At 38.0% G+C, this 20,296-nt stretch overlaps 2 protein-coding genes across 2 annotated transcripts; one reads left to right on the top strand and one right to left on the bottom strand.

Annotated features, from left to right (window-relative positions):
• The first annotated feature begins 588 nt into the window (after positions 1–588).
• LOC110802726 (auxin-binding protein ABP19a) lies at positions 589–1,463 on the top strand. Its single transcript, XM_022008177.2, has one exon. The coding sequence runs from the start codon at positions 666–668 to the stop codon at positions 1,290–1,292; it is 627 nt and encodes a 208-aa protein (XP_021863869.1). The 5' UTR covers positions 589–665; the 3' UTR covers positions 1,293–1,463.
• A 13,890-nt stretch (positions 1,464–15,353) lies between these two features.
• LOC130465498 (uncharacterized) lies at positions 15,354–19,305 on the bottom strand. Its single transcript, XM_056834279.1, has 3 exons — positions 19,024–19,305; positions 18,814–18,936; positions 15,354–15,470 (listed from the first exon to the last, which is right to left on the bottom strand). Exons 1-3 carry the CDS (start codon positions 19,303–19,305, stop codon positions 15,354–15,356), a joined length of 522 nt encoding a protein of 173 aa, XP_056690257.1.
• Positions 19,306–20,296: the final 991 nt, after the last annotated feature.

Genomic DNA, 20,296 nt, shown 5'->3' on the forward strand with positions numbered 1-20,296 from the left:
GTGTATACTCACAGGAAATCCAATTACACTTGATTGAACAAAAAGAATCGTCACACCCACGAGGGACGAGGTCACGCATTAGCCTCGCGTTTTTTCGACCCCCTCACAGCCACGTAAATATTTTAATTAAATAATTATTAATATTTCTTATATACAATTTCATCCAAAATCAAACACTATAATAATTAAAAAATAAATCTAAAATAAAATTCATTCCAAAAAATAAAAAAATCAATTTAATCTAATATGTAAAATATAACAGTTGATATATGTAGGAGTTTTATTTTAATGTAACATTTAATAGAAACCGTGCATCGCACGGGCTAAAGTCTAGTTGTCTAGAAAAGTAAATTCATGTACGATGAATCGATCGATTAATTATTAATCTGGTGGAGTTCCTATACAATCGTACTTCGTATAGTTTTCTGAAAAGTCGAATAGTCAAGACGATTTAATTAGATTAGCTAATTTGGATAATAATTATTTGATTTGTTGACAAAGGAAAAGTCTAATTGTCTAGAAAAGTAAATTCATGTAAGATGAACTAGGCCCCCTCTTTCCCCTTATATATAGGGTATCAATTAGATGCAAGTAAAACCAGATCAAGTACACAAAAGTAGCGTTAACAAATATATACTCTCCAACTAATTAAGCCAGTTTCCGAAATGAATAACCTTGTTGTGTTCTTCGCCCTTTCTCTCTTGGTTTATGTCTCTCATGCTATTGAGCTCGACTTCTGTGTAGGAGATACTACTCTCCCCAGGGGTCCACAAGGATACGCTTGCAAGGATCCTGCTAATGTCACTACAGATGACTTTGTTTTCACTGGCTTTCGTGGTGAACGAACCACCACAAACATGTTTAGATATAATGTGACCCTTGCATTTGTAAATCAATTCCCTGCTTTGAATGGATTAGGTATTTCTATGGCAAGATTAGACTTCGGTGTTGGTGGAGTTATTCCAGTTCACTCACACCGAACATCAGAAATTATAACCGTAATCAGAGGGTCAATAATTGCAGGATTCATTGATGCAAGCAATACTGCGTATTATAGAAGACTCGAGGTTGGTGACGTTATGATCTTTCCACAATCCATGCTTCATTTTCAAATTAATGTTGGTACAACTCCAGCTACTGCAATTGTTAGCTTGAACGGAGCAAATCCGGCAGTTCAATTTACAATGGACTCCTTATTTGCCGGCAATTTACCTGCTAATATAGCTGAGCAAATTACACTTCTAAGTAACGAGGAGGTCACGAGGATGAGGAGGTCATTTGACAATGCTTAAACATGCTATATGTCCTAATTATTTTGTTGCCAAAGTCCATATTATTTGTTTATTATGCTGAATAAATGTACGAGAATGAATGTATGCATCCATGTATTCAGTATTCTCTGTTGTGTTCATAATTTTAGTTTGTATTACTCTTTTAAGCAATTAATTAATAAATTCTCTCTACTTTGTTTTTGGCAATAAATAAAATCTCTCTTGTTCCGCACAATTGATTTTTATTTTATATAAAAAAAACTATAATTCATGACTGAATTTAGGCTATGTGTTTTTGAATCGGATGAATATGAACTAAATGGGCCTAACTTGAACACAACTAGCTAAATTATAGTTGTTAAACTGAATTGAATTAAACTTAAATATACAAAGTAGTGCTGAACTGAATTAAAAATGAACTGAATAAACTGAATTGAACTTGACCTTGATCTTAGCTGGAGAATAAGTTGATAAAAACAAGGCACAGTACAATTAAGCAAGGAAAACAAAATTCAGCCCAAGATATCTATATCAATATCTATATATCTGTAGGCACCTACTTTTGTCCCCATTTCCGAAAGGGAAGGTTCGATGATGAAAGCGTAAATCTCCACTTGACAACGCATCTCCTATAAAATAATGAATCTCAAATCCCTTTTCATTTCACCCGAAACCTGCTATTTATAGAAACCTGCTATTTATGGAAACCTGCTAAAAATAGTAACTGCCGTAATGGGTAGTTGTTAAAAGTGGCAAGTCATAAAAGATAGAAACCTGTCAGAATTAGGTGTTGCACTCCAACATAAATCCTAAATGAGATAGAAATTATGAGAGAATCATATTCCTAATATGATTCGAAAATAAGAGTTACGTATTAATTAAAATCCTAACGAGCCTAGAGTTCGTAACGGGCACAGACGCATCCCGTCACAAGGTTAATACGCACTAAAAGACTCAATTAAATCTCAAATACTCCGGATTCTAGGAATCCGAATCTGACTAAGAAAAACGGCCCAGATCCTATTTTCAACGCCTGGTTCTTTTCGGCGCCCAGGCCTGGGCGCTGAAAATACCTTGTACGTGTTTTTTCCTAATTCCTCGTGGATTAGAGTTCTGCAATTCTATCTTTCCACGAACTCTTTTCTATAAATAGGGCCTTAAGTTCGACGTGAAAGGAACACAACAACACACAATTATATTCTGAGTATTGACTCTAAACCCCTAAGCCTAAGCCTCACGCTGCAAAACTGATCACGCGTTCTGTCGCAATCGATCCATAAATCGAACAGAACGTATCCCGTCCCATAATTTGAGATTCGTTAAATAAAAGGAGAAATAGCAAAGTCAAAGTGGTTAGTTTTCTGAGAACCGTGACGCACCTCTCAAGGGTGCGTCGTAATGTGTCCCTTTTCCATGGTTTAATTGCTTTCCTCGCCCTTTTATGAACTGTTAAACTAACTAAAATCTGATTGTTCGATCACGCCTAATAAATATGATATTTTTGGGAAATTGGATTATCATGCTAGGTCCCTTAAAACAATCTAAATAAGATAATCGCGCTCGATCTAGTACTATATGTTGCATATTAATAAAATCAACTCAGATTAGTTTAATAGTTAACGCATGTCCATTCAATTATTGATGCTGAGCTAGTAAGGATATCCTGCCTCTGGAGTTATCGAAGAGCGAGTACTCCTCTCGGTAGTTACAGTCCCCCGAATCCTCAATCTCTACCCTGCGGGTGTACGTTGAGCGATCCCCACCACCAGGGATCACAGGGGAACCTACAGCCGTCGTGGTCAAACATAATTGCACTCCCTTTATGTCACGATAACCGGGTTTTGCCAGTTTTTCTCATTGTCGTTAAAAACTGAATGGCGACTCCTATATTACTAGTCAATTTGGTGTAAACTCACAGGAAATTCAATTACACTTGATTTGACAAAAAGAAGCGTCACACCCACGAGGGACGAGGTCACGCATTAGCCTCGTGCTTTTTCGACCCCCTCACAGTGGCGACTCCGCTGGGGATAGTGAAGGAAATACTCGTGCTTGTAGGTAATCAAAATAGCCGAAGGGTGAAACGATCCTACCCCGCGTTTATTTCCCCATCAAGTTGGGACGACCTGAAAATCAGCATATTAATGTGAACGGACAGAACCGCATAACGAATCTTGCCTCCCTTGGTGTTTCATCTCGGGAGTTGGGACTAGGGATACCCATCGCCAATCGAGGGGTGCATACGCTTCGAATGTTGTCCACTCGGCACTTTCTCTAGTAGTACACCCGTCCCAAACCCAATCGCTCGCCCACTAGGTCCCTCTCGCCTGCATGCCGCCTTGGCTTGCACTTGCGGGTTGGCCTTCTTGGGCGAAATTCGTCTGTGAAGACACTACCTCGACCGGGGCATGTGTTGGATCTGCGATAGAAGCGGTACCAAGCTAGGCGCAAAAACTACCCATAGAAGCCTATCATAAACTACGTGACATATTATTATTGCTTCATGATGTGATGTAGGTAATGTGTAGCGAAATATGTGATCGTGTCACAAACAATGTTAGCAAACCAACGACCTTAAAAATTTCCCAAACATTCATAAACCAATTTGCCAAAGAGTTATACCGAAATACGTGTTCCGCAAACCCGAACGATCGCCACAAAAATAAGCGACGCTTGGGATGGCCTGTAACGAATCCCACAAACGCTGCACAACGCGTAAAGGACGTTATTAGGCAAGCACGCAAAATCGAAGTCGCATAAAAAAAGTAGACGCAAACAGAAAACGAGAACCAGCCAGGGACGCATTTTCAACGCCCCTGGCTGGGCGCCAGAATTTCTCACGCCCGACTCTGGGCGCTGAAGTTGCTGTTTGGCCTTCTGGTCAGGCGCAGCAGCCTCGGTGCCCGAGAAAAAGAAAATACGTAGCAAAAAAAACTTTTCGAAAAAAAAAATTGCTGCGAGGCGTAAGAAAAGCACTCGATTCTAAAAGCGACTCATAAAAAATAAATAACTCTTTGTGTCGTCGTTAGGCCTCCTACGACGACAATGCTCGGCTCCGAAATCAAGCATGCTAATTAAATGACCTTGAATGTCACATGGGCAAAGTATTCAAAAAATAATGTTCGAATAAAGTCTTCAAGAAAAAATAAATGTTCAAATAAATCCGAGTCTAGACTAGGCTATGCCAAAGTACAATCTAAATCCTAAGTCTTAGTTGTCTTATCCATAGAATCGGTCCTAATGCTTGGTGTCGTTCTGCAAGTTAAAAGGTTAAACCATATTGAGTCTCCCCTCCTAACATTTAAATCAATAAGCACCCATATGTAATTGTCATCCCTTGCTAAGAATCCACGGCCTCAATACTCTCTCTCACCAATAAAAAGAACATATTATTTAATTCAAGTATTTGCAAAATGGAAACAGTCATATTCTGAAAATCATTCCTCCATAGTCGCACAACCCCCAAAGTGAACCTAAGGCGTCAATACCATTGGCAAAAATAAAATTAATGGCCTCAAGGCTTATGATCACATTGGGTCACGACTATCATAGTCCTCTCGAGCCACTCGCCCCTTGAAGTATTCCTAAGTACGGACTAAAAGATTTTCCATGAATGCAACATGACCAACCATGAAAATACCCAAATCGGCATGCCATAAGGCTACCATTGGGGTAAAGCAATACACACTAAGAGAGAAGCCGCACTAATGATTCTAGTCTTGAAAAAATAAAAATTTGATCTCCCCAATTAACTACCTTTCCAACATTAAGCAAAATGGCGCATGACAAATGAACACCCAAGGGTTAAAATCTGAAGTGTCAACCAAAGAAAGTTATGGTCCAATTAGCCTAAGTCTGAGAGTTGCTTGGTCAAGTATTATAGGCTTACGCCACGTCATTATTTTGAGTCCAGGCCACCTCCTTGTATTCATACACGGGTTATAATCAGAAAAATTAATGAAAGTTCGAGTCTAAATCACAACTTCCAATTAAAATCCGAGAAACTGGAATCTGAAAAAGAAGCAAAAAAATATTTTCGATGTAATTCTTTCGTTAAATTTCAATAAGGTAAAAACAACATTTTGAATCTACGCTATTTGCACATTTTAAGAAACGACTAAATACGCTTGCAAAGTAAGACAATTTAAAAGGTCCACCCTAGGCCTACTAAAATTAAAGGTCCACCCTAGGCCCACTAAAATTAAAGGTCCACTATAGGCCTACCAAACGAGGCTCACTCAGTTTCGCCTCGTGACTCAAAGACCACAACCATCTACCTCTTAGCCCAAATAAAATTTTTTGAAGGATTTATGTTGGGGAAAATCCCAAGCAAAAAGAAAAAAATAGAAAGAGAAGAAAGCGAAAAGAGTGAGCCATGAAATACGTAGCCCGTACCTCCCAAAGTGCGAAATTTACCCAAATAAACGAAGGAAAAGAATTGAGTCAACCAATCCAAATCATTAAATTCTACGATGTCTACCCTTTCCAATCCTTATGTTCTTAGACGCCTTCGCTCTGGGGTCCCTGTTCAGCTCATTTAACCCATCCATGTTCTGATTGCCATAACCCAAGAAACCATTACCTCGACTCTTGTTCTTGAACTTGTTGTCAACTGCAAACCACGCACGGCCATTGACACGTGCGTCATACCCGTTATTTCCAAAGCCCAAACTCATTATTACACCACCGTTAGCATAATGACCATATAACTTGTTTGAATGCATCCTGTTGATATTCCCTTGAGCCGTCCCCATGCTACTCATTGCCCTTTGTTGATGTAAACTCATGACACTAGTCCGAGGCTGCAAATTGTGAGCCCTAGCAAATATAATCCTCATGCTTGACCAATACCTATACAAATTATCCTATCTCATTCAACCCATCTTTCAAACCGTCTTGAGTCACGAATATAAAAAAAAAAAAAAGACAAATGAAAAGTACAAAAAATGTAAATAATACAAAAGCAAACTTTGCAAAGCCCCTCTAAAGTTAGTCTAAAAAGGAAAAGAAGCATCTAGCGCACCAAAAAAGATCCGCCCAGAAGTCATTTTCAGCGCCCACAGCTGGGCGCCGAAATCTTTAGCGCCCCAGCCAGGGCGCTGAATCTCTCTGCTTGCTAAAATTTGTCCAGAAGTGTTCGTCATTTTATCCGCAGATACACGGAACAATAACGAACACTTGGGGGGTACAACACGTATTCAGACATACGTACCACCAAAAAATACATGTACTCAAAAAATATATAAAACAAATTTTTGGCTTACGGCAAAGCAGCAGATTAAAATAATAATAAACCTCACTTATTCTACCGTTTCAAATAATATGTTTCCATCTCAGAACATACTTATCGAATTCGGCATTCTAAGAAACCATTTTTTGGCTAAGAACTACGCAAGACCTGATTCCAAATTAAATCTATTTAAGGCGGATACGTAGGCAATCCATGATTCGGTCCAACCAATTTGCAAAAATATTAAAGCCTATAGAATAACAAGAATAAGAAATAGAGTCCCTTATTGAAATTTAATTACTTGCAATCCAAGTCGAAAGAAAAATTTAAATCAAAGGAAGAATCCAAGTCATCAAAATGCCAAAATTAATGAGCACACATCGAAAAATAATAAGGGCACGTACCCTTGCCAGAAAGAGCACTCACACTCCTAGGCACCTAGCCAAGACTCAAATGGGGGCTAGCACAAGCGTCCATGACCTCTAAAGTACTCGACTTGACCCTCCCTAAAGCGAACTAACTCACTTAAAGACTTTCTTTCACCACTAGACATGGTCGTTCGCTTAAAGACCTTCTTTCACCACTAGACACAGTCATGATCGCCAACAAGTAGTAAAGGCAGTAAGCTTGCAATAAAGAGAATTGTTCTACGGCATTGCCCCGTCGTTCCTTCGAACTCAGGGCACCCGTTCATGGTAATTCAAATGCTTGCGAATCCCCTTTGAAAAAAAAAATAGACATTGTCAATAGGACTTGGCACTTAACCAAGGCTCACCCTACTCAGACATATGACACGGGCATCTAAAATCAAAATCTGAAACATCATTAACGGGAAGACATAACGGCAACTGGGGGCTAAAAAATTGAAATGAAAGAGCTAGGGAAAGAATTAAGTATACCTTGACCTCTTGTGCAGACATACACCAAGTAAATCTAAGTCAATCTGAAAACGGTTTATATTCCCGCAATTCTGGAAAAGATGGCCTTAAAAGCCTAAAGCATATGCCAAACGGGCACAAGTATATCTTGACGCCTGCACCCTGGCTTCCAGCAAATACTTAGACAGCATTCCAAAAATCGTAACAGTATTTTGATTCATTCATGTAATCCTGTACGAACCCTTCTATAAGTCAACTTACTTAGGACACCTCGGACTGTACACAGTAGGATTCGGATTTTAAATAATTTCCAAATAATTTTCAAAGACTTCTTCGAACATAATAAAGAGTCGTTGGTTTAATCTAAGTATGCGTTTATCCTGATGTTGCAAGTGAGTCAAAAAGATTTCTAAATATGATTATGGGTAAAGAAAGGCACCTAACTTTTGGTCAAGGCACACTTCCACATGTTACTACCTTGACCATGGCGATGTCGCATAATACGACATTTACAAGAGAAGTAGCAGGTCACTACTCGAACGTACCTCGCACTAAACGAGTCTGGTTCAAACTATTCATGATCCATGTCACCATGAATGCATAAAAACTTATGCAAAGCATTATAGCACCAAGCCAATCCCGTAGCTACAATTGGGGGCTTGAGAAAAACAATCTAAAAATGCTCGAAATGATGATTTTATCGCAAATTCTCGACGCTAATGCTATACATACATCATAGGGGCACAATCCTAAGCTTTAATCGTGTAAAACGAACCTTAGAATGACTACAACCCCTCCCGAATTCTAAAGCACTACTTAGAATATATAAAGTCACCCCACTAACAAGGGTAACTGAAAATCGCGAGTCACCAAAACTCCGATCAAACTACTGCACCTAACGCTCGCCCTATAAGCGCCCGTTACACAGTCTACGTCGTTCCAAAGCAAAAGCGAAAGAAAAATCAAGGATAAGAACTGTCAAAATATACCCAGAGATAATTTTCAACGCACAGAGCTGGGCGCCAATATCTTTAACGCCCTAGCCTGGGCGCTGAATATCTCTGCTTGCTTCTTGCCCTGATATAAAAACAAGAAAGAAACATCTATGAATCCTCGCATCGAACGAAGTAATAAGCCGTGCACGCCCACGCAGAAGGTGCTACACTTGTTCGAGCACCTGAACGATTCAGCGCGATGAAGTACTCCAATGCAAAAAATAATAATGATATCCCAACACTTGGAGGAATGTTCTAAGACACGCCGTTAGGCCACACAAGCCTACGTTGCACCATAAGTTCAACCATCCCACAGTACAAGTCTAAAAAACAGTAAGGCACATTGCACTAATGCAAGCACGACCAAGAGTAAGAGGCAAAGACTACTTATCGCCCAAATGCAAGCCACACGACTTCTACATTAAGGATTAAAGGTAGCAAAACATTACCTACCACGGAAGGGATAGCTCGCACCTACACGAGCGAAACCCCAAGGCATCTTTATCGAAAGAACCTACGAAAATCGTACGCCAAAAGGAAGCATCCCAACATGCATACTTGGGGGCTCCAAGCTACGAAACAACCATAGCAAAATAAAAAATCTCGAAGCAAATGTTTGAACAAACGAAAGGGCACGACGTTTGAGCCCACTTCATGAATGGGCCTAAACCCTATCAAGCTTCTAAGCAAACTATTCAAAATAAGTCATTGCTCAAAAAAAAAAAATAATGATTCAAGCAAACTGATTAATGGACCGCACACAACGGCCATTCTATGAACGCTCGTTCGCACATACACATCATCATTCTAAGTATCGAACATTCACGAACGCGTTCAAAAGGAAAAATATACAACAACAAGAGCGGTCAAAGTCTTACGCCTCAAGGTATGTTCCTCGGGCCATATAGACTCGCCCAACTATCGCAATAACTGTACGCTTTAAGAGCAACAGTTCCTTAAAATAATCGCCCCAAAGAGACAGGCACCGTAGTCCACCAATCGGCTACGGCTTCTCGAGAAAATCATCACGTTCTAAAAATAAAGAAAAAAACAAAAGAAAAGAGAATACATAGAACTTCCAAGTGAAATAAACGAAAAAACAAGAGGCCAACTGTGTCATCAAAAGACCGGCCCAAACAACATTTTCAACGCCCCACCTGGGCGTAAATTATTTCTGACGCCCTGGCCTGGGCGCCGAAAATGAGCCCAGGCCCAAAAAACAGCTCTGACTTCTATAGGGCCCTGCCATATTCATTCGACTTGAAAATTGCCGAAAATCGCATCTCACCACTTCGTCAAAGTAGCATACCACTTCAAAGATCACTCGCACTTACGAGCACGATCCCCAAACACGATCAAGGACATTACAAAATGCATATCCCCAAGGAACCTCTTTAACAAGAAATGACCGTCAAGCACGAATGCTTGGGGGGCTCGAAAGAAAATATATATTTCAAAAGAGAATATGAAAAGTTAAAACAATATTCCCAGACTACGCTGTATGAAGTCCCGTGTTTGGATGTCTTAAAAAAATAAAACCAGTTTACGACCTCAAGACAAAGGTCGCCGTTGATACTTGTACGTGGTCCTCTAATCAAAGACCCAAGTAGTGGAAAAATTGAGCTGTAAAGACTAGCTCAAAACCACGAAAGCATACGGTCGCAAGACAAAGGTCCGTCTAAATCCGTTGTCAACCCCCGTTCAGGTTACAACTAAATTCGAGCATCCCTCGAAAGAATTCGCTCTTGCAAGAATAAACAAAAGAAATCACGATGAAAAATAGGAAACTTGCCCATCTCAGTTGGCAAGATCGCGTCACGAACCACGCGAGTTCCAAATCAAGAAAAAACGAATTCAGGGATGTCCACCCTCAGCGGACAGGGCTCGCCCACCTTCAGCGGGCGGGGTCTGCGTCACTAGCCGCGCAGGTCCTCAGTTTTCCAAAAATGAAATTTTCAAAATTCAAAATGAAACAGGCTCGCCATCTTCAGCCGACGGGGTCTACGGCACAAACCACGTAGGTCCTCATTTTTCAAAAAAATAAACACAAAACAAATTTCAAAATAGATTCGTCCACTTCTATCAGACGGGGTGTCCACCCTAAGCGGATAGGCTCGCCATCTTTAGCCGGCAGGGTCTGCGTCACTAACTGCGCAGGTCCTTAGTCGCTGCAGCGATAACTTTTTCTGGTTTTCCGTTTTTCCAAAAAAGAACGATGTGAGTAGCTTTCCCTTTTTCCAAAGATTGGTTTTCCGTTTTTTCCAAAAAAGAACGATGTGCTGAATTTTCCTTCGTTTTACGTCCCATAAAAACAAGGGGATTTTCTCGTTTAGCTAGCCCTGAAAATGAGAATCTTTAAAAACATTTTTTACCTCGTGGTTGGGCTTGGCCAGGCCCAATTACACTTTATAGCTTTGATTTTGAAAACATCTGTAGCTACTCCCAATGACAAAGTGAGGGATTTTCTAAGCTTCTTTAGATCCTTCCAATGACAAAGTGAGGAAGTTTCTATATTATCCGTTGACAAATCCCAATGACACGTGAGGGATATGTCGACACTTCAAGTGATGACCCTTAAGTCAAATGTTATCACTCGGGGGCTCGTGAGACCCTCGCCAAACAGGTCACCATGGCTTGTGCGACGCACTCCGTCTAATACTTTGACCATCGTCTTACTCCAAGACTCAGTCAAAGTGGGGGCTAACTGTAGGCACCTACTTTTGTCCCCATTCCCGAAAGGGAAGGTTCGATGATGAAAGCGTAAATCTCCACTTGACAACGCATCTCCTATAAAATAACGAATCTCAAATCCCTTTTCATTTCACCCGAAACCTGCTATTTATAGAAACCTGCTATTTATGGAAACCTGCTAAAAATAGTAACTTCCGTAATGGGTAGTTGTTAAAAGTGGCAAGTCATAAAAGATAGAAACCTGTCAGAATTAGGTGTTGCACTCCAACATAAATCCTAAATGAGATAGAAATTATGAGAGAATCCTATTCCTAATATGATTCGAAAATAAGAGTTACGTATTAATTAAAATCCTAACGAGCCTAGAGTTCGTAACGGGCCCAGACGCATCCCGTCACAAGGTTAATACGCACTAAAAGACTCAATTAAATCTCAAATACTCCGGATTCTAGGAATCCGAATCTGACTAAGAAAAACGGAGATTCTATTTTCAACGCCTGGTTCTGGGCGCCGAAATCTTCGGCGCCCAGGCCTGGGCGCTGAAAATACCTGGTACGTGTTTTTTCCTAATTCTTTGTGGATTAGAACTCTGCAATTCTATCTTTCCACGAACTCTTCCCTATAAATAGGCCCCTAAATTCGACGTGAAAGGAACACAACAACACACAATTATATTTTGAGTATTGACTCTAAACCCCTAAGCCTAAGCCTCACGCTGCAAAACTGATCACGCGTTCTGTCGCAATCGATCCATAAATCGAACATAACGTATCCCGTCCCATAATTTGAGATTCGTTAAATAAAAGGAGAAATAGCAAAGTCAAAGTGGTTAGTTTTCTGAGAACCGTGACGCACCTCTCAAGGGTGCGTCGTAATGTGTCCCTTTTCCATGGTTTAATTGCTTTCCTCGCCCTTTTATGAACTGTTAAATTAACTAAAATCTGATTGTTTGATCACGCCTAATAAATATGATATTTTTGGGAAATTGGATTATCATGCTAGGTCCCTTAAAACAATCTAAATCAGATAATCGCGCTCGATCTAGTACTATATGTTGCATATTGATAAAATCAACTCAGATTAGTTTAATAGTTAACGCATGTCCCTTCAATTATTTATGCTGAGCTAGTAAGGATATCCTGCCTCTGGAGTTATCGAAGAGCGAGTACTCCTCTCGGTAGTTACAGTCCCCCGAACCCTCAATCTCTACCCTGCGGGTGTACGTTGAGCGATCACCACCACCAGGGATCACAAGGGAACCTACGGCCGTCGTGGTCAAACATAATTGCACTCCCTTTATGTCACGATAACCGGGTTTTGTCAATTTTTCTCATTGTCGTTAAAAACTGAATGGCAACTCCTATATTACTAGTCAATTGGGTGTAAACTCACAGGAAATCCAATTACACTTGATTTGACAAAAAGAAGCGTCACACCCACGAGGGATGAGGTCACGCATTAGCCTCGTGCTTTTTCGACCCCCTCACAATATCACTATTCTATAAGGGAACTCCTAGGTCATTTTAGTAAATGGTCTTTTAGTGTACCCTATGTAATAGCGTAATGGCTGTACTAAGTTCATTATTTAATTTAATTAATTATAAACTTAATTGTAATAATTCTAAAAACTGATTATTTAATGTCATATTACAAAAAACAAAATTTTCATGCACGTGATAGCCAAAAGTCAACAACAATTTAATTGAATTTCACTAGCAAACATGAAAGCAAGTAAGACTGTAAAAAACATGGTATCCATCCCTTCAATATCATATTTGTTTATTGCAAAATTAAACTTAATCTTACTCTTAATCACACCCTAATTTTATATGGTTATACAACCATCTTGAAGCGAACAACGCAAAAAAATAAACAAGTAAAAAAAAAAAATTACATTTATTTAGTTAATTTTTATGACATTAATTCCTAAATAGATTTTGTTACATATAAATATAATTTTTTTTTAGTTTTAAATAAAGTAATTACATGTTTTAGCAAATGTGCACACTTTTAAGAACGCGTAGCATATATATAGGACTATGTTTAATTAACAAACTAGTGTATGGCTCTGACGATGCCCCGATTGTTACATTGAATTGTAATACCTCGTATTTTTCTGAATTTATAAATATATTTTAATGTATTTATAAAGTATTTTACGAATTTAATTACATTTATTAATGATTTAAATGTATTTTTATTTTAAATAATATAATTATTATTTATTTATTAAATCCGCATTTCATAAATAAATTAAATGAATTTATTTTTCTATTTTATTCGGGAATTTATTTGGGTCGTGTTTTAAATAAATTCCGAGCCCAATTCCATTTAGTTGGTGAACCCAACAAAGCCTTAAAGCTTTTAATTCTAATTTAAACCCAATTGCAAAGCCCAATGCAAAACCCTAACCTAAGGCCAATAGGGATTAGGAAACTATAAATACACCCCTCCCTAATTAATGATCCCCTCACAAATTTCAGAATTTCTCTCTCCTCTCTTTTGCTCTCTCTTTCGTCCGACTCTCTCTTGCCCGCAAGCACGAGCACCCACTAGTAGAAAAAACCCTTATTGCAGCGGGCTTTTAGACCCTTGTTGCAGCGTACATCGTATGCTGCAATTGGGGGGCCTGCAACAAGTCTGAACTTGTTGCAGCGTACAATGTTCGCTGCAAAAAGTGGTTTTTTGCAGCGTACATATGTATGTACGCTGCAACAAGTGTCAAAAAATTGGCAAAAATTTGGACTTGTTGCAGCGTACATACATATGTACGTTGTAAAAGACTCAACTTTTTGTCGCGTACATTTATTTGTACGCTGAAACAAGTCTGGAATTTTGCGAAATTTTTTTCCCTTGTTGCAGCGTACAATATATATGTACGCTGCAACAAAGCACTTTTGGCGGGAAAATTCTAATTTTCTTTAGGGATACCTAGAGTGCCTTGCACCAAATATAGAAACCTGTCAAAACAATAATAGAATAACGCAACCTGTATAACAAATATAAAAACAACAACTGGAGTTTTGTATATATCCCAAAACCAAAAGTGCACATACCGATACATTTAAATATATTTACGTTCCAATTTCAACGTACGCATATATTTTAACATAAAAGATTGTTCTATAACATCTAAACCAACTCGATCAAGCGCCCTCATGTCAATAATAAATACTTGGTGGTAAAAAACTTCGCCCATTGCTCACGAACCACATCAATTTCCTCACTAGCATAAGGCGCAGTCCTCGGAGTATAAACCTTACAAAAACAAAAATTTGATGGAGCATTAGATCGATTAAATGCAAATGAAATGTCACATTTTAACATTCAAGCAACTAATGACAATGTATTAGTAGTCTAGAATACGAATCAATTAGTTACTTACCTCATCTAGCCGGCCTTCATAGTCATGTTGTAACGTGACTATCTCTAACATGAACTTCATAACGTAATAGCCACACTCAGTTCCGCCGATTTGTTGAGCACACTAATTAAGAAACATAATACTTTATCTTGCAAGCCAATAGTTAATAAAAACAAAGCAAAAAGCTAATTAAGAAACATGTTATACCTCTATATGAATGGGTTTACACGACTTAAAACTCATTTTATTCGGACAATTCCCACCATTGCACTTGTACACTTGGTATGCCCTAGAAAATTAACGAAACACGGGTACTCATGAATATGATTTTGGCTTAGGTTTCTTAAAGACTAATGTAATTTGTAAGCAAAAGAACTTACAAACACAAGATTCCCCATGCATAATCTATTCGACATGGATCTCTAGCAGAATCGAAAATATATACATAACCTCTACGTAGGTCCATCACGTATAAATTCCAATGATTTCTATATAATTTATAAATGATATAGTAAATATTTAATAACAATAATAATTAATATTATATATGAAACTTATATAACACACTTACTCTTGATTATATGGGATTAAAAACCAATTAGTTAGGTTAGGATTACCCATCTTCTCCTTTTCAATTTCAGCTTGGAATTTTTTTTTCAAATACATTGTTGGCGCTCCAGGGTCGGCCTTGATTCTAGTGCTTGACATAATCTCGGGACAAATGAACGAAATCCGAGACATTTCAAATGATTTGGCATGATCGTGCAATAAACACCTACAAAATAAACAAGATTACACTATTAAGATCGATAAAGAGAAAAAACTTCAAAGAAATAATAGTTATATTAACAACAATGAAACATTTAATTACAATATGTAGACTTGGATCGCTGAAATGTTTAAGCACGCCCCGCGAAGGAACTCTCATATATCAGACGCAGTTATGTATGTTTCTTGATCAAAATCCGAGTGCCAAACTGAGGCCGCCAATGGGATGGTAGTATTATCATATATATCATCAGGCGCCGAAGTCATGATAAACTGCAAGTATTTGCATGACGGGCCAAGACCTTGCATTGCATCGTATACAAGTCCAACTTTCTTGCTTTTGGTGGTTCATTCTTGTGTTTTACGATCACAACTACCCACCACCTCTAAGTTGGACTTAGGCTTAGAATTCGACTTCTTTGGATGCGAAAATTCCTATAACAATAGTCAATTAGCATTAGTCATGTAATAAGAATCAAATGAGTCCTTAGGTTTTCTAGTTCAAAGTTGGGAGCGAAAATGTCATTTTAGCTCTATATATGACCTATAACAACCCAACGAACCTTAAATGTGCATAAATAGGTTCGAATGAGATTTAGAAACTTAAAACTATGCATATTAGTCGTGTAATAAGAATCAAATGAGTCTTTAGGTTCTTCAGTTCAAAGTTGGGAGCGGAAATGTCATTTTAGCTCTATATATGACCTATAATGACCCAACGAGCCTTAAATGTGCATAAATAGGTTGGAATGAGTTTTAGAAACTTAAAACTATGCATATTAGTCATGTAATAAGAATCAAATGAGTCCTTAGGTTCTTTAGTTCAAAGATGGGAGCGAAAATGTCATTTTAGCTCTATATATGACCTATAACGACCCAACGAGCCTTAAATGTGCATAAATAGGTTGGAATGAGTTTTAGAAACTTAAAACTATGCATATTAGTTACGTAATCAGAATCAAATGAGTCCTTAGGTTCTTTAGTTCAAAGTTGTGAGCGAAAATGTCATTTTAGCTCTATATATGACCTATAACGACCCAACGAGCCATAAATGAGCATAAATAGGTTCGAATGAGTTTTAGAAACTTAAAACTATACATATTAGTCGTGTAATAAGAATCAAATGAGTCCTTAGGTTCTTTAGTTCAAAGTTGGGAGCGGAAATGTCATTTTAGCTCTATATATGACCTATAACGACCCAACGAGGCTTAAATGTGCATAAATAGGTTGGAATGAGTTTTAGAAACTTAAAACTATGCATATTAGTCATGTAATAAGAATCAAATGAGTCCTTAGGTTCTTTAGTTCAAAGTTGGGAGCGAAAATGTCATTTTAGCTCTATATATGACCTATAACGACCCAACGAGCCATAAATGTGCATAAATAGGCTCGAATGAGTTTTAGCAACTTAAAACTATGCATATTAGTCGTGTAATAAGAATCAAATGAGTCCTCAGGTTCTTTAGTTCAAAGTTGGGAGCGGAAATGTCATTTTAGCTCTATATATGACCTATAACGACCCGACGAGCCATAAATGTGCATAAATAGTTTCGAATGAGTTTTAGAAACTTAAAACTATGCATATTAGTCGTGTAATAAGAATCAAATGAGTCCTTGGGTTCTTTAGTTCAAAGTTCGGAGCAGAAATGTCATTTTAGCTCTATATATGACCTATAACGACCCAACGAGCCTTTAATGTGCATAAATAGGTTGGAATGAGTTTTAGAAACTTAAAACTATGCATATTAGTCATGTAATAAGAATCAAATGAGTCCTTAGGTTCTTTAGTTCAAAGTTGGGAGCGGAAATGTCATTTTAGCTCTATATATGACCTATAACGACCCAACGAGCCTTAAATGTGCATAAATAGGTTGGAATGAGTTTTAGAAACTTAACACTATGCATATTAGTCATGTAATAAGAATCAAATGAGTCCTTAGGTTCTTTAGTTCAAAGTTGGGAGCGAAAATGTCATTTTAGCTCTATATATGACCTATAACGACCCAACGAGCCTTTAATGTGCATAAATAGGTTGGAATGAGTTTTAGAAAGTTAAAACTATACATATTAGTCATGTAATAAGAATCAAATGAGTCCATAGGTTCTTTAGTTCAAAGTTGGGAGCGAAAATGTCATTGTAGCTCTATATATGACCTATAACGACCCAACGAGCCATAAATGTGAATAAATAGGTTCGAATGAGTTTTAGAAACTTAAAACTATGCATATTAGTCGTGTAATAAGAATCAAATGAGTCCTTAGGTTCTTTAGTTCAAAGTTGGGAGCGGAAATGTCATTTTAGCTATATATATGACCTATAACGACCCAACGAGCCTTTAATGTGCATAAATAGGTTGGAATGAGTTTTAGAAACTTAAAACTATGCATATTAGTCATGTAATAATAATCAAATGAGTCCTTAGGTTCTTTAGTTCAAAGTTGGGAGCGAAAATGTCATTTTAGCTCTATATATGACCTATAACGACCCAACGAGCCTTAAATGTGCATAAATAGGTTGGAATGAGTTTTAGAAACTTAAAACTATGCATTTTAGTCATGTAATAAGAATCAAATGAGTCCTTAGGTTCTTTAGTTCAAAGTTGGGAGCGGAAATGTCATTTTAGCTCTATATATGACCTATAACGACCCAACGAGCCATACATGTGCATAAATAGGTTCGAATGAGTTTTAGAAACTTAAAACTATGCATATTAGTCGTGTAATAAGAATCAAATGAGTCCTTAGGTTCTTTAGTTCAAAGTTGGGAGCGGAAATGTCATTTTAGCTCTATATATGACCTATAACGACCCAACGAGCCATAAATGTGCATAAATAGGTTCGAATGAGTTTTAGAAACTTAAAACTATGTATATTAGTCGTGTAATAAGAATCAAATGAGTCCTTAGGTTCTTTAGTTCAAAGTTGGGAGCGGAAATGTCATTTTAGCTCTATATATGACCTATAACGACCCAACGAGCCTTTAATGTGCATAAATAGGTTGGAATGAGTTTTAGAAACTTAAAACTATGCATATTAGTCATGTAATAAGAATCAAATGAGTCCTTAGGTTCTTTAGTTCAAAGTTGGGAGCGGAAATGTCATTTTAGCTCTATATATGACCTATAACGACCCAACGAGCCTTAAATGTGCATAAATAGGTTGGAATGAGTTTTAGAAACTTAAAACTATGCATATTAGGCATGTAATAAGAATCAAATGAGTCCTTAGTTTCTTTAGTTCAAAGTTGGGAGCGAAAATGTCATTTTAGCTCTATATATGACCTATAATGACCCAACGAGCCATAAATGTGCATAAATAGGTTCGAATGAGTTTTAGAAACTTAAAACTATGCATATTAGTCGTGTAAGAAGAATCAAATGAGTCCTTAGGTTCTTTAGTTCAAAGTTGGGAGCGAAAATGTCATTTTAGCTCTATATATGACCTATAACGACCCAACGAGCCATAAATGTGCATAAATAGGTTCGAATGAGTTTTAGAAACTTAAAACTATGCATATTAGTCGTGTAATAAGAATCAAATGAGTCCTTAGGTTCTTTAGTTCAAAGTTGGGAGCGGAAATGTCATTTTAGGTTCGAATGAGTTTTAGAGGGTTTACCTTGGATGCTAAGTCTGTTGTCTTCTTTTGGGCCGCTAATACCGTTGTCTTTTTCTTGGAGCTACCATCCCTCTCTTTAGAAACATTAGGCTTGGACTTCTTTTTAGGAGGTGAAGTACAATCCTTTAAAATTCAACAAAAACAAGAGTAGGTAAGATGTCGAATGTGCTTGCGTGGACATATACATCCTAAACCATAAAACATATATACCTCGCCGTCTTCGAAAATCACTAAGTGTATGGGCCATTGCACAAAACTACCCAGAGCACCGCCTAAGTTAGTGAAACCATCTCCCGTAGGTACCGGAAGAATATCATCAACATGTCCGTCGTAAACAAAATCAACTTGGACTTTATAGTGACCAGGCTTCATCGATGTAAAATGTTGGGGCAATGCACCATCTGAGGGTTGTACCATACCATCCGCCACGACAATGTTGTTGCCCGAAACTTTATCCTCAAGGGCAAGACGACATGGAGTCCTTTCCTTCATAAACAAAGGTTTCAATGCAACTTTGTAAGTGATACAAATTATTAAGTAAATGTCAACTAAAAACATAAAAGGATCAAGAAACTATGTTAAAAAAGAGTGACTACGTCGTACCTTTAGCTCGCGTGGTTGCGGCACTAAGATGTGACGAGTGGTTCTTGTAGCACTAACATCAAGGTCAACTCTGGCAGAATCATTTAAGTGGAGGTCATCAAGTATCGGGGTAGAAATGGAGTTTAGTTGTCCTGTTTTTAACAAGGTGCTTAGTTGCTTTTGGAGGGCCTCTACCACCCTTTTCTCTACCCTTTTCTCTAATTCACCTTCAAACTCCTTTTTCACAGAAGCTCTGATTGATTCGTAATTTTCTGATGAAGCTTCACCATGGTCACGTCTACTATGTCGATTACACGGACCGAAAGCCTTTTTGATACCAACCATGCCACCTGTTCCCTTGACACGCCCACGATGATCTTTTTTCCCTATAGCTTTAGTGAGGGCATCCTCACCCTGTTCGAAAGAAAGATTTCCTTTTTCCTCTTCTGCGATGTACTCTAACTGCCAATTAGGAAAGTAAAATTACTTTATATTCTCTAATCAAAGCAAGTAAATATTAATTAATTATCACTACTTACAGCTTTTGTTGCGATTTCAACAACTTCTGTATCGTTCGGGTCAATTTCCCACTTTCCCTCTTTATTTTGTACTTGATGGGCCAAAATCCACTCCTTTGATCTGTATTTTCTAACTCTATCAACATTTGAGGTCACTGATGAGTTCACCGAGGAGCTACTCGAGATAGGTAAAGCTGCATCTGGTGGAAGTCGTCCATCTTTTATCCAATCTAGTCGCTTTCTATTATAACCCTTTTGGCCGGTGCGATGTGGGTTCTTGTTGCATGATGCACTTTTCCTCGCCTTTTCACTACGAAGCTGTCAAAGACAACATAAAAAGATGGAAATAAATGTTTTTTCTGATAACTTTTTGTCCTAGAACC

Source organism: Spinacia oleracea, chromosome 1 (genome assembly GCF_020520425.1).
Source record: "Spinacia oleracea cultivar Varoflay chromosome 1, BTI_SOV_V1, whole genome shotgun sequence".
In the NCBI taxonomy this organism is placed as follows: Eukaryota; Viridiplantae; Streptophyta; class Magnoliopsida; order Caryophyllales; family Amaranthaceae; genus Spinacia; species Spinacia oleracea.